This window comes from Echinops telfairi, unplaced genomic scaffold (genome assembly GCF_000313985.2).
Source record: "Echinops telfairi isolate 266 unplaced genomic scaffold, ASM31398v2 ScPeMD7_5592;HRSCAF=6446, whole genome shotgun sequence".
Classification (NCBI taxonomy): domain Eukaryota; kingdom Metazoa; phylum Chordata; class Mammalia; order Afrosoricida; family Tenrecidae; genus Echinops; species Echinops telfairi.
Genome location: NW_022109491.1, coordinates 51,063,729 through 51,077,195, shown reverse-complemented (window position 1 = coordinate 51,077,195; position 13,467 = coordinate 51,063,729). Strand labels below are relative to the sequence as shown.

Genomic DNA, 13,467 nt, shown 5'->3' with positions numbered 1-13,467 from the left:
TTTAAAAAACTAGGCTCAAAATAAAAGGAGAACCTCACAATTGCATGTTAAAAAAAAAAAAGATTTCTGGTCCTGATGTTTAACCTGTGAGCTCCCCTAATACACTCTATAATCGTGAGTATTGTCTGTGAGTTCTATGTGGCCATTTCAACAGATTATTGATCCTAGAAGAGAAGTAGTGGGCTGATGGTGTCAGAATAGAATAGCGAAGTTTGGAGGTAGGAGGCATGTCTGATCTCTGCTTCATAGGAATCATCCATGGGCAGCTGTCCAGTTGGATTCTCCCTTCCACTAGGGAAGCCAGAAAAGGTCTGATGTGGTCCCACCCTGTCACTATAGTGAAGGTATATCTAGGCTGGTGTCATGGATTAAAATGAGTTCCTCCAAAGATATGTGTCAACTTGGCTTGGCCGGCATTCTCAGTGATTTGACAGTTATGTACTGATGTAATCATCCTCCATGAAGTGGTCTGATATTGTCAGCCAATCAGTTATAAAGGGAGTAGGATGGAATCCAACACCTGTACTAAGATCACTAGGGTGGGATTCAACACCTGTATAAGCCCTGGACCAACGTTAGGGGTTTTTCCCTGGGATGTGGCCTGCATTGCCTTTTGTTTTATAAGTGAAAATAGGAGACAGAAGCCCAGAAGGAAGGCTCTCGGTACTACCAAGAAAGACGAATTGGAAGCAGAGCACTTCTTTGGGATCTAGGGTTCTTGTGAAGAGAATTTCCTCTCTCAGGAAGAGACTGACAGGAAGACACGTGAAGATTTCAAAGATCTTAGAAGGAGATAAGAACCTTTGCCCCAGAGCTGATCCAGAGAGAAAGCGTTCTCTTAGAGCTAGCACTTTGAATTGGACTTCTACCTTCTTGAACTGTGAAAGAATAAACATGTTATTAAAAGCCATGTCTGTGTGGTGTTTCTGTTACAGCAACACTAGATAACTATGGCAAAATTTGGTATCAGATTGGGGTGCTACGATAACAACTACCTAAGATGTGTAACTGGTTTAAGAACTGGGAATTCAGCAGAGGCTGGAAGCATTTTAAAGTGCCTAATAGTAAAATCCCATATTTTCTTGAAGAGACTGTGGGTAGAATGTTGGATATCAATCCTAGTGAGGGCTCAGGAGGAAGTGAGGAGAGCTGTCACACTGGAGATGGTAGGCGCAGCAGCAGCAGCAGCAGCAGCAGCAGCAGCAGCAGCAGCAGAGAAATAGTGAGACTAAGGTGAGCCCTTGGAGTGAGAGAGCTGAGCACTTTGAGCCAAGGCTTACTGGTGGAGTGAGGTGCCTCTGGGTACTTGTCAATACAGCTACAGAGTCTGTAACATTTGCCAACACTAGGAAGTCTAGGCTGGCTCAAGAAGTCCAAGGGGTCAAGGAACTGAAAAGCCAAAGGCCCAGAAAGTAGAATGTGAAGCTACACGAAACTGCCTTGATCTCAAAGGATAAGACCACAGACCCCGACGCTTCAACGAGATCTTTAACAAGATTCCAGAGTGTGGGGATCCTGTTCACAAGTGTCTAGGAGATGAGGTTGGATTCTTTGCCTTTCACAAACACCAGGGGAATGGGGCCAGATCTAAAGCAGAATGGGTGGGGCTGCCATGCCCAAAGGGCAGAAGACCAGGGCCTGGTGACATCCAGCAGGTAGGTTCCATCACTCTGTTGGCTGAGGAAAATGGGGCTTCCCCAAACTAAGAAAGCGGAGTTACCATCCCAGTGGGTCTGCAAGGTTGAGCTTGCGACCAGGTCTAAGGGGCTTTCATCCCAAATGCAGAGAGCATGGCTGACGCCCAGCGCATGGCGGTCACGCCTTTGGCTCGATGGCCTCAGGGAACAGAGGGCTCTTTGCAAGCCTTGAAAGCTAATAATGTAAATGGGTTTGCTGTTTTTTATTTTGTTTTTTTAATTTGGTCAGTGCCCTTCTTTCTCTCCAATTTCTCCTTTTTATAATGGAAATATATATATATATATCTATCTATTGTGCCTGTTCAACTATTGTACATCAGAAGCAGATAACTTGTAATCTAGATTTCACAAGTTTACAGATGAAAAGAAATCTTGTCCCAGCATTTGGACTTGGAGTTAATTTAAGACTTTTGGATGAAATGATGCAAAAAACGTGCTTTGTGTGTGGCCAGGGCATGAATTTTAGGGTGCCCGAGTTGGTTCCCTTCAATGCTCATGAAAGCAGTGTAAAGAAATTAAATGATGTCTTGCACTGGGTATAGCTGCTGTCCACGACCATTTTAACGTACAAAGATGTCTCTGAGCCTTGGGAGCAAGGTGCACCTGACCCAACCCCTGGTATTTTCAATCACCTCGTGTCTGCAAGAAAGCTGGACAATAGACACAGAAGACTGGAGAAAAATTGATGTATTTGAATCATGGTGTTGGCGAAGAATATTGAAAGTACCATGGACTGGCAGGAGAACAAACAAATCTGTCTGGGAGAAAGTACAGCCAGAATGCTCCTTAGAATAAAAAATGGTGACACTTCATTCCATATGCTTTGACATGTGATCAGGAGGGACCTGGAAAAGGGCATCATCCTTGATAAAGTAAAGGGTCAGCAGGAAAGCAAAGGTTGCTCAACAAGATGGATCGATCAAGTGGCTCAAACTTAACACCTGCGAGAATGGCCCTGGACCGGCCCATGGTTCATTCTGCTGTACACGGGTTGCTGTGAGTTGAAACTGACGTGATGGCACTGAACAGCAGCAACGACAAGGGTGGAATGTCATGGATCAAACTGTGTCCATACAAATCCATGTCAACTTGACTGGGTCAGGATTCCTAGGGGTGTGGCAATTCTGTAATGACAGAAGGTGGCCATTATATTACGATGTGATCATACCCTATGAAATGTGGTATAATCTGATTTGCTCAGCCAATCAATGGAAGGGGGGCATGGTGGTGTACAACATCCTTACTCAGATCCTGTGCAAGGGAAGTTTCCTTGGGGCGTGGGCTGCATCACCTTTTATCTTACAAAGGATAAAAAGAGAGAGGAGTGAGCAAAGGAAGAGGGAGCTCAGTACTACCAAGAGATGAGAGCCAGGAAGAACACGTCCTTTGGATCTGGCTGGGGCCCTTGGCTGAGAACCTCCTATCTCAGAGTAAGACTGGTGTCAAGACTCAAAGAACTGCCCTAAGAGTACCAGGCCCACAGATGTTTAATGGACGCAAGGACCTTCCCCTCCGAGCTGACACACAGAGAGTCTTTCTATATCTCTGGCATCCTGAATAGGACGTCTAGCCATCCTAAATTGTAAGAGAATAAATTTCTGTTTTTTCAAGCCATGATGTACTTGTGGTATTTCTGTTATAGTAGCACTAGACACCTCAGACAGCTGTTTCCTATTTGCAAAGGCTTTTCGAGAACTTTATTTCCTCCTCCTTTATCTGTCAGGCTAGAGGAGGCTGTCTGTTTCCGCTGTAAGATCAGCAGTCTTAGAAACCCTATACAGGTTTGCTATGTGTCCGAATCGACCCGATGGTCATGGCTTGGTTCTTTCTGTCCGTCAGGACTGTTAGGATGGGTTTGGACATGATTGTCTTAGGGTGGCCACCTCTGCGAACCTACCTTGGTGCAGTTGGCCGCCTTGGGCTCCAGGTCACTGAGGGTGACAAGTTCTCGAAGGAGGCTGCTTTCCTGGTAGCCTCCCTTGACACCACGCAGTTTGAAGTAGGCCTGGCTTCGCTGCAGAATAAGCCGCAGGTTGACAGCAAATCCAGCCATGTCTATGGCAAACGGTCGGTGAGGATCAAACACGGTCTTCCAGCCAACCACCTTTCCGGCTCCGTTCACCCGTGGGGCCTCATACCGGAGGCCACCCACAAAGGCAACTGGCCACACAGACACCCTCCGGGTGCTTCGCATCTACAAATCAAAGCACCTGTGGGTCAGGGTGAGCCTCACCCCCATGTGTAGTAAAATGTGTCCATTTCAATACAGAGGAACACCTGGCCCTGCCTCTGTCTGCTTTTGGTGGCGGCTGCAAAGGACCTGCCCTCAGATTAGCCAGTCTCCCCTTCTCCACGTGGCTCTCCTTTCTTTTTTGTTTCCAACACTCTGATTTTACCACTTAGAGTCTCACCTGCATGCCACTGGCTACCCAGCCCATAATCCAGAAGAAAGCTCGTGCTGGGGTTCCGACAGTGGGTCCCTAGGGCTGCACACAGAATGACCCTGCCCAAAGCCCTCATCCAGCCAAGACCTCTCGCACCCGAAGATGAATTTAGGAGCTTCAGACACCAACGTCCTTCTTCTAAGGGTGGCAGGGGGACTGTTTACACTGCCGTGAGAACTGTCTCCTCTCCCATCAGCATCGAACCCCAGCGTGACTCCCCTTTTCCTGGCTTCTCTGTGGACCCAGACCACAGCACCCACGCCTGGGCTGGGGCACCCTCCCACTGCCCCATGCCACAACCCGCTGTGGTCACATCCTCCCATTTGATGGCTCGCCCTCCTTACCCACTCTGGTCCTGCGAGCCACCCGTGCTGCCCTCAGCCCCTGCCCCACCTCCTCGAAGAGCTCCAGGCTGTAGGTGTTGTCATCGTCCGCAAAATAGACGACGCCCGGCTGGCTGCAGTTGCGGGGGAAGGTCTCGCGTAACCAGCGCAGGGCCAGGTTGCGCTGCATGGTGCCGCGCGGGATGCGGGGGTCCCGGGCGTCGCCACGCAGCTTGTAGTTGCGGGGGGTCTCCACGTGCAGATGCGTGTAGTTGAGGCCCGTGTCCCGCAGCAGACGGGCCGTCAGCGGTGTGCGCCGGGGCGCGTCCTCCACCACCAGCCAGTGCAGGTTGGGCACGTGCAGCAGCGTGTTGGCCATGCGGGTCAGCTCCGCCTTCTGCACCGGGCGGCTGTAGGTGGGCGTGACCACGTGGATGGTGGGCAGCGTGTCCGACCAGGGCGGGGGCCGTGTGTACACGTACTCAGTTCGCACCACCTCCACGATGTCGCGGTCTGACATGCAGTACTCTCTGGGGTCCGTGCCCGGGCTGGTGCGCTTCGTGTCACTGCCGTCATCTGTGGGAACAGGGAGGCAGCATGGGGTGAGGAAGGCAATGCTGGGTCTGGGTTCTGACTCTGCCCGGATATCCCTTCCCTGCCTGCTTCCCGCCACCCTCGCCACCCCCCACACCACCCCATTCTTGCGCACAGGCCGCCAGGCCTTGTTTCCCAGGGGAAGTGTCTAGAGACACGTAAGTTCAGATCGAGACCTTTGGCCCTGCCTGTCCGGAATTTTCCAAGTTCGGACTCTGGAAAGCATGACACAGAAACAGCCCCGTCCCGCTCCTCAGAGTGGTTAGCAGTGCAGCTGTGGAACGCAGCCGCACAGACTCCAGGGTTGCATCCTTGGTTTTTATGGGTCTGGGGTTCACACAGGTCAGGGTCCAGACCTGCCTCAGTCTAGCGTCCTGTAATGGCCTGGAGCCCATGTGCCCATCTTGGACACATGGACAGCGCAATGGGACCACCCCCTTGTGTGACTTAGAAGCTGTCAGGCCCATCGTGTGAGGTTGGGCTTAGGAAGCTGCAGACCAATGCTGACTTCTAAGGGGCTTACAGGCAGCATTCCCATATTGCTTCATGAACCCGCTAGCCACGCAGGGCGTTCTCATCTGGCCTTAGGCTATGAAACTTTGAATCCTGGCGCAGATTTTAATATTTAAAACTATGGTATCACTTAGGTTAAAATTTAGCGCCCTATCCATCAAACTCCCTTATGATCATTTAAATTCTAGTTTTTAAAATATTTTCTGCTTTCTTTTCAATTGAAGTTTTATCTGTTTTACTGTTACTATTATTAGTCTTTGAAAAAATGTTTTCCTGTGTATGAAATCCAGGACAGGTAGCTCTATAGAGATAGTAACTGGATGAATGGTTCCTTGAGGGGATGGGAGGGGGAAAGTTGAGGGTGGGGTGGGGATGGGAGCTCATTATTATGTGTACAAGGATGAAGAAAATGTTCTTAAACTGATTGTGGTGATGACTGTACAACTCTTCGTGATATGATTGAACTACTGAATTTTATATGTGAATTATATACCAATGAAACAAACAAACAAAACCCACCAAGCTACTGCATCTATCCAAGTGTATTTTCCCCATTGTATTCAGGGTAATATTGAATTTTAAACCTTTAGTTCCTGATTTTAATTATTCTTGCATTTTAGTACAAAACAAAAGGACAGGGTGGACTCGTTTGGGCTCTTCTGTGGGGTTAGTGTCACTCTCTGAGCCTGCACTTTCAGTTCTCTCTCTGGGAGCCCATGTGCACTACCTGCACCTGAGTGTCCCAGGATCCAACTCATTTCATCCTCCTCCCCCTACAGCTAGAATGGAAGACCCTGTCTTGTCAAAGCCCAGCCTCTGGGGAGAGGGAGGTTTGGGAACACGTTACTCCCTGACGGCAGCCTGCTCCAATGGGAGCAGTTCTAACTGCTGCAATGCTTCTGTATATCCTTTACATTTTCCTCTTTGGCAAACCTAGTCATCCTAGCAGGAAGAGAAATCAATGCCACCAGTATTCTTATTTTTAATGTACCCCTTGATCCAAGTGACCTTCTTCTTTTGAAGGAGTCAGGCACTACTAACCTACTACTTGACCGCACTATTCTCACATTACCTCAGCTGGAGGTTCTCACGCTCCAGAATCGAAACCCCCAGGCTCTGGCCCTGGTTTTGTCACTCACTCTATGACCCACTTAACTTCTGGTACCTCAATCTTGGCAGCCGTAAAATGGAGCTAATAATAGCATCTCGTTTATAGAGTCATGTGGGTGAATGGACCGAGAACACTGCCTGCCCAGTAACTATAACTTCTACATGTAGAGAATGAAGACAGGAGCCAGTCCTGCTTCCTAGTGACTGCATGAGACCATGGGGAGGATCCCATGAGCCATGTGCTCACACCACATTGTAGACAGTTCACAACTGGCAGGATGCTGAAGCAACCGGTTTATCACCTTCTCGGCATCCCATCACTCTCCTCAGTCATGTGTGGGTGTGCTGGATGCCTGGTGAAACCAGAGGCTGGACTCCTGGAGGAGATGTGGGTGACGGAGAAGAGGCACTGCCTCTGCTCTCAGGATGCGGATGCCCATGCCCTCACTCAGAGCTCATGACCAGGCCACAGATCTGCGCTGGCTGGTGTACAGCTGGTGGTCTAGGGGAGGGAGGCAGAGTTGCATGGATATTGTTGATCAAAGGTCATTTTTGGAGACTTTTTGGATCGAACTGTGAAAGAACAAAGTTGAGGGCAGAGGGGAAACACTGCAGGAGGTCTGATAAGGACGTAAGGTAACATTTACCTTGTAGTCAGGAAAGTTTGGGGAACCAAGGCTCAAGAATAAAATTGACAGCCATTCTATCTAGCTGTCCACTATGTGGGCCATAACAAACTATGGGTAGCCATTAGAAGAATGGGAATTCCAATATCACTCATATCATATGTAAGTAAAATTTTGTTGAAGATCATCCAACAGCGATTCTACTGTATATTGACAGGGAACTGTGAGATTCAGAAGAGGACGTTGAACTAGGGACATCATTGCTGATGTCAGATGGATCTTGACTGAAAGCAGAGAATACCAGAAAGATAGTTACTTACGACTTACTGACTCTTCAAAAGCATGAAACTGTGGACCATAACTAAGTATGGATGGCCTTGAGAACAATGGGAATTCCAGAACACTTAATGGTGCTAATGTAGAGCCTGTATCTGGATCAAGAGGCAGGTATACAAACAGAACAAGGCAATCCTACATGGTTTAGAATTAAGAAAAGCATTCATCAGGGTTGTATCTTCTACTTATACTTATTCAAACTGTATGCTGAGTATAATCAAAGAAGCTGGGTTATGTGAAGAGGAATGGAGCATCAGGATTGGACAAAGGCTTGCTAATAACCTGTTAGGTGCAGGTGACACAATCTTGATTATTGAAAGGGAAGAGGACTTCAAGCACTTGCTGATGAAAATCAAGGGTTGCAGCCTTCAGTATGGATTACAACTCCATGTAAAGAAGACCAAAAACCTCACAACTGGATCAGTAACATCATGATAGATAGGGAAAAAGTTGGAGTTGTCAAGGATTTCATCTTGCTTGGATTTACAATCAATGTTCATGAAAGCAGCAGTCAAGAGACTAAAAAATGCATTGCATTGGGTAAATCTGCTGGAGAAGACTTCTTTCAGGGGAAGAAAAGCCAGGATGTGACTTTGAGGACTAGGGTTATCCTGACCCAAGCCATGGTGTTTTCAATCGCCACATATGCATGTGAACGTTGGACACTGAAGGAGGAAGAGCAAGGAACGATCAAGGCATTTGAATGGTGGTGCTGGCGAGGGATATGGAGAGAACCATGGACTGCGGAAGAACAAACAAATCTGTCTTGGAATTAGTCCAGTCAGAATTCTCCTTAGGAGCAGTGATGGTGAGACTATGTCTCAAGTACTTGGACCGGATATCAGGAGAGACAAGTTCCTGGAGGAAGACATCACGTTTGTCAAGGTATAGGAGCAGCAAAAAAAGAGGAAGGCCACCGCCATGGGTTCAAATATAAGAACAATTGTAGCTGCTTCAGGCTATGGCGGTGTTTCGCTCTGTTGTACATAGGGTCACCACGAGGTGGCGCCCGACAACAACATCTAGCCTTCTGCTTCCTTCAAAAGAATCATCCTGGCAGGTGGCCCTGCTGCCCCTCATGGAAGTCCCTGTGGATCAGGCCTCTCCCACAGCTCACTGCTCTCTGATCTGTTCCTCAGGGCACGGCAACCGAGGAGGCATGAAGTCAGTAGAGCTTTCCTAATTCACAGAGCTTCCACTTCCATTCACTTCCTTGGGTCTACCTCCAGGGACACCAAGAAACCAAAACCCCGGCCCTAGATAGTAACACCAGGGCCTAGCAGTGCAGCCCGACTCCAGGGTGCTGTCAGCGTGAGCAATCAGATTGTACACGGTGGAGAAGTAAGGGTGGTTCTATCGCCTATGGAATAACGTATTTACCTTCTGATAACAAGAGCCCAGCTGGGGGTGGATGAGGTAGGGGAGGTCTTGTCAGTCAGAGGACCTAACAGTCCGTAAGTGGGGTAGGGGCTTAGTCACCTAGCTAGACCTTGCCTTGCTGTGACTTGAGCCACCCTGGCAGTGAGCCTACTGTGCCACTTGACTATGGTAGGAGCACAGTGAACGTGGTGCCTCTTGGACACCCAGTTACATGGGCATCAGATGGGATGGCAGGTGAACTGCAGAGACTTAGGCCCTTCCCCAGGCCTAGGTGTCTCATCTGGGAGAGGCTCCCACTTCTGTGTTTGAGCCCGTGTCCGGTAAAAGGATGGCCATGTCTATGCAAGAAGGGCTGTGCTAAGAACTGAGCCTGGGGATTCACAGGGTAAAGCAGAAAGTACAAAGGTTGCTACAAAATCATAGGAACATATATTAAACAAACAAAAAATATCAAGATGTGATATATCCCCCATCCAGGTCTAACAATTCTTAAAATAAAAGTATAATTTGGGTGAAAGTTTGCAGAGCCAATTGGTTTTTCTTTTTATTATTTGCAAGTTGGTTTTTCATGGGTACAGTTCTGTACCCATTTTGTTTTGCGACATGGATTGGTGTCCCCACAATGTGATAGCACTCTTCCCACTTCCTCCTTATGCTCCCCAGTTCCCTTTGTCTTCTTCTCTACCCCTTCCAACCTATGGAGCCTTATCCCTGGGCCGATGCTGCCCTTTTAATGTTGCATGGTTGGTTCTTCGGAGAAGCGTGTATTTCCCTGCATACGGTATGTTGTTCATCCTACAGGCCTGAATATCATTTGGCTGTAGGTTAAGACATGGGGGTAAATTCAGTTCCAGTCCTGAAGCAGAGAACAGTCTAAGAGCCAGCAAGGGTGCCCCGCATTTCTGTCTACCTGGTAATCCTGGCCTCTTGATGGTTTTGAGCTGTGTTCCACATTTTTCTACCACTCTATCCAGACCCTCCTATTGGGATCCTGTTCGGAGATACCAGGAATAGTCGCCAGGAACCAGCTAGTTCTTGTCTCGAGGGCATAGAGACTGGTATTTACATGGTCCATTCATTTTTTTTGGACTAACTGTTTCTATGCATCTTTGACTGTCTTCACTCTTTGCTCCAGATGGGGCTAGACCAATAAGCTGCACTTTAAATGGCTGCTCAAAAGCTATTGAGTCTCGAGCTGCCGCTCACCAAAGGAAGCTGTGGAACTCTCGCTGTAGACCATGTGAGGCTGCCTGTAGGCCCACGCTCTTCTGGAGGATGCGCTTCCTTTTATGTAGTCCTTCCTTGAAGAAGGCTGTACTCGTCCATTTATATGAAGCCAAAATATCCGTTTTGGTTTCTTTGAGGGACTCAAATAATGTTCCCTTGAAATGTTCTTTGAGTTTGGGGAACAAAAAGACTGAAGGAGCAAGCTAAGGGCCAGGTTCTCCAACCAAATTCACACAGGGCAACCCCCACTCGTTATCTCAAAGAACGAGCAGGTACATTCTTGTGATGGAAAAAGAAATTTCTCGGCGCAACTTTCCTGGCTTTTTGTCACCAGTGCCATTTTCAATTTTCTTAAACCTCAGTTTGTAGTAAGAAGTTCTTTAAATCGTTCTTGATGATCATCTTGGGTCCTTCAAGATCTATTGATGGTACGCCTAGCAGATTCCCTCAAAACAGTAACTATAACTGCTCAGTCGTGAATTTAACTGGCTCAGCAGATCTCTGGCAAGCCTCTGTTTTGATTGGATAGTTGTTTAAAGGTGCCCTCACCAGACTAAGAGGAGGGTAACCTGGAGAGAACTTGTCTGCAACCCTCCCCTGATCACAGAGACACATTGAAACACATTTTGTTGGGGACACACCCGTGCACGCTCAACTGGAACCCTATGGCGATGCTTTTTGACTTTCCCTGGGATGTGGAGTGAGCAGAGGAGGGGGTGGTCTCTAGACCGAGGAAGCAGGAAGCAGGTTGGGTGAGGGACCGAGGGTTGCCTTAAGGAGCCGGAGTGTGCAGAGGGAGAGGCAACCTGGTGCACTCGGGGCCAGGAAGAGGCTCTGCTTCTCAACTTGGTGCTTTGTAGACTCTGTGGGGTTTTACCCTTCTTCAGACTTGTGTCCCCTAAGTAGTACTAAACGAGGTGTCCCAAACACAAAAAGAGGAGAAAACAAGATATTGTCCTTGAAAGTTTTAAAAACACAACACAGACCAAACTCTCATCTACCCGTCTCTCACCCACACCCCACCTGCGGTAAGCCCCCAATGCAGGTTTACGGAAAATCAGACGCAAAGGGGAATGAAGAGCCTGCATGAGTATATCTATGTGTGTATCTATGTGCGTGTGAGTATCTATTTCTCTGTGCGTGTCTATGTTGAGTATGCATGCCTTTGTGTGTGTGGGCTCTGTGTGTCAGTGCTGTGTGAGCACATGTCTCTGTATGTATCATGTCTCTGTGTGTCTCTCTCTCTGTGACGTCTTGCTCTGTGTAGGTGTGTCTACCTTAGTTTGCATGCTTGTCTCTATGTCTATGGGTGCAACCTTTCAGTAGAATCTCAAAGGGGCCCAAGAGCATTGGTAGGCTGATTCTTGCGGTTCTGCCCACCCCCTTACTGTGATGCTGGCTGCTATGGCCCTCATCGTGGAAGCGCAGAGGCCTGGGGCAGGGCTCACCCTTGTGCACAGTGAGGAGGGGTGCAATGGTACTCTGGTGCCAGACGGTGATGAGCAGCGTCCAGGGCAGCACAATGAGGATGATCGCCAGGATGTCCCGTCTCTTCGGCATCTCCAAGGCTGGCTGGGCCCACAGCTCCTCATTACCTGAGTGGCAGCAAGGTCAGGAGAAGGGTGGCAGCGGGGTGGCGGCAGCACAGGGGAGAAAAGAGAAGGAATGGGCCAGGCCGCCCACACAGAGAGAGGGCAGAGAAGCCGAAATGTTGGCTAGCAGATCTTACCCGCGCTCACAACCCACCCATTGCGGAAGCAGGTTCGGAGAGTCCGGCCTTGTTGAAGTCTGGGCAAAGGTGGCTGTCAGGGCCGAGGTGAGGAACCCTGGGAGGCAGCTACCTACAAGAGAGAGCAGAAAAGCATGGCCAGGGACCAGGGCGCGAGCTAGGGATGCCGGGAAGGGCAAGTTTGCACCGGGGCATGCTGGAGCAGGCGGTCTCTGGGAGTCGGGAGGGTTCCTTTCATGGGCCCCTTCTGTCTGGCTGCTCGTTGACCAGACTGGCACACCTTGGGCATGGCACAGGCACATTTAATGAGTCAGTGGATGGTGAAGGGGCAAAGGACCCAGATCTTGGAGACACACAGCCCTGGCAAATGTCACCATTCTGCCACCAACAAGCTATGTGATCTTGGACAAGTGATGTCACTTCTCTGTGCCCCAATTTCCTCATCCAAACAGTGAAGTGGCATCCACACCTACTTCACAAAGTAGTTCTGGGGTCTACACTGGGTCACGATAGGTTTTTCCAGACCCGAATGAAGGATCGGAGCTACGGCAAGCCCTTTGAGGACAAGAAGAGGTGCTTTAGAGTAGGGTGCTTGGAGGAAACCCCGTGAGTTTCATGTTGAACCCAAACTCGGGTGGAATGTCATCGGTGGAGGACTACATGCCAGATGCTGGAGTTTGGATCACCAGGGGGAAGAGCTGGCCCTGGCCAGTGGCCACAAGGTGTACAATGAGCATTCATAGCAGGGCCCCTGGATTGGTACCTACTCCCTGAGAAGCATAAACTTGACTCAGATTTCCATTCATTTCTGCAGAGCATCTGCAGGGACATCTGCTGAGTTGTCTTCTCATGTGCCGAGGGTCCAGAGGGTAGGCGGAGTACCCCCAAAGTGGGGCCCACCTCTCCCAACTACCATGGAGACTGTCACATGATGCTCTTCCCCTCCTTTCCTCTACTTGGGTGCTGAGCTTTGCACGAGAGGCAGATTGTGTGATTCTGAGTGCACGGTGGGGGCAGGAGGAGGATAGCCCTGGACCACCCCACCTGCCTTGAGGTGCCTACACCCCTAGGACTCACCTGGCAGGTGACACCACAGTATTTTAAAAGAGTGTACTTCCCTCTGGTTGATTGGCCTTACTTCTAAGTTGTTTTAAGGACTTGTGAAAGAGCTAGGAATTGTCTCCCTTGGAAGGAGCCTTGAAGTCAGCCAGTATCCCCTCCTTTACCAGCAAAAGTGACCTCTGCCTCTAGAGTGCCATTGTCAGCAGATATGTGCAGCCCTGGCCAGCTCACCGGAATGGGCAATCCACAGGGCTAAATGTCACCTTAGTGGTCAAGCCAACAGTGGGAGCACGCAGAATGAATCAGCCATTCAGGGGTGTGTGTGCATGTGTGCATCTATGTGCACATTCATGCATGTGTGCGTGCACATGCATGTGTTCAAGGATGTGGGCTTGTGTATGTAAGTGTGTCTGACTTGGGGATTTT

The 13,467-nt window shown here is 49.1% G+C and overlaps 1 protein-coding gene across 5 annotated transcripts in view; it reads right to left on the bottom strand.

Moving 5' to 3' along the window:
* The window catches only part of B3GAT1 (beta-1,3-glucuronyltransferase 1), a 43,403-nt gene that overhangs the window by 5,310 nt on the left and 24,626 nt on the right, over positions 1–13,467 (bottom strand). For 2 of the 5 annotated variants that reach the window (XM_045295357.1, XM_045295355.1), the window contains exons 2-5: positions 11,997–12,091; positions 11,666–11,845; positions 4,535–5,040; positions 3,595–3,891 (exon numbers count right to left, since the gene is read on the bottom strand). In XM_045295357.1, the coding sequence (XP_045151292.1) occupies positions 3,595–3,891; positions 4,535–5,040; positions 11,666–11,845; positions 11,997–12,000 (987 nt within the window). In that variant the 5' untranslated portion in view covers positions 12,001–12,091. Of the gene's footprint in view, positions 1–3,594; positions 3,892–4,534; positions 5,041–11,665; positions 11,846–11,979; positions 13,187–13,467 lie in introns of those variants that run through there. The other 3 variants (XM_045295358.1, XM_004714211.2, XM_045295356.1) reach the window with 3 other exon arrangements.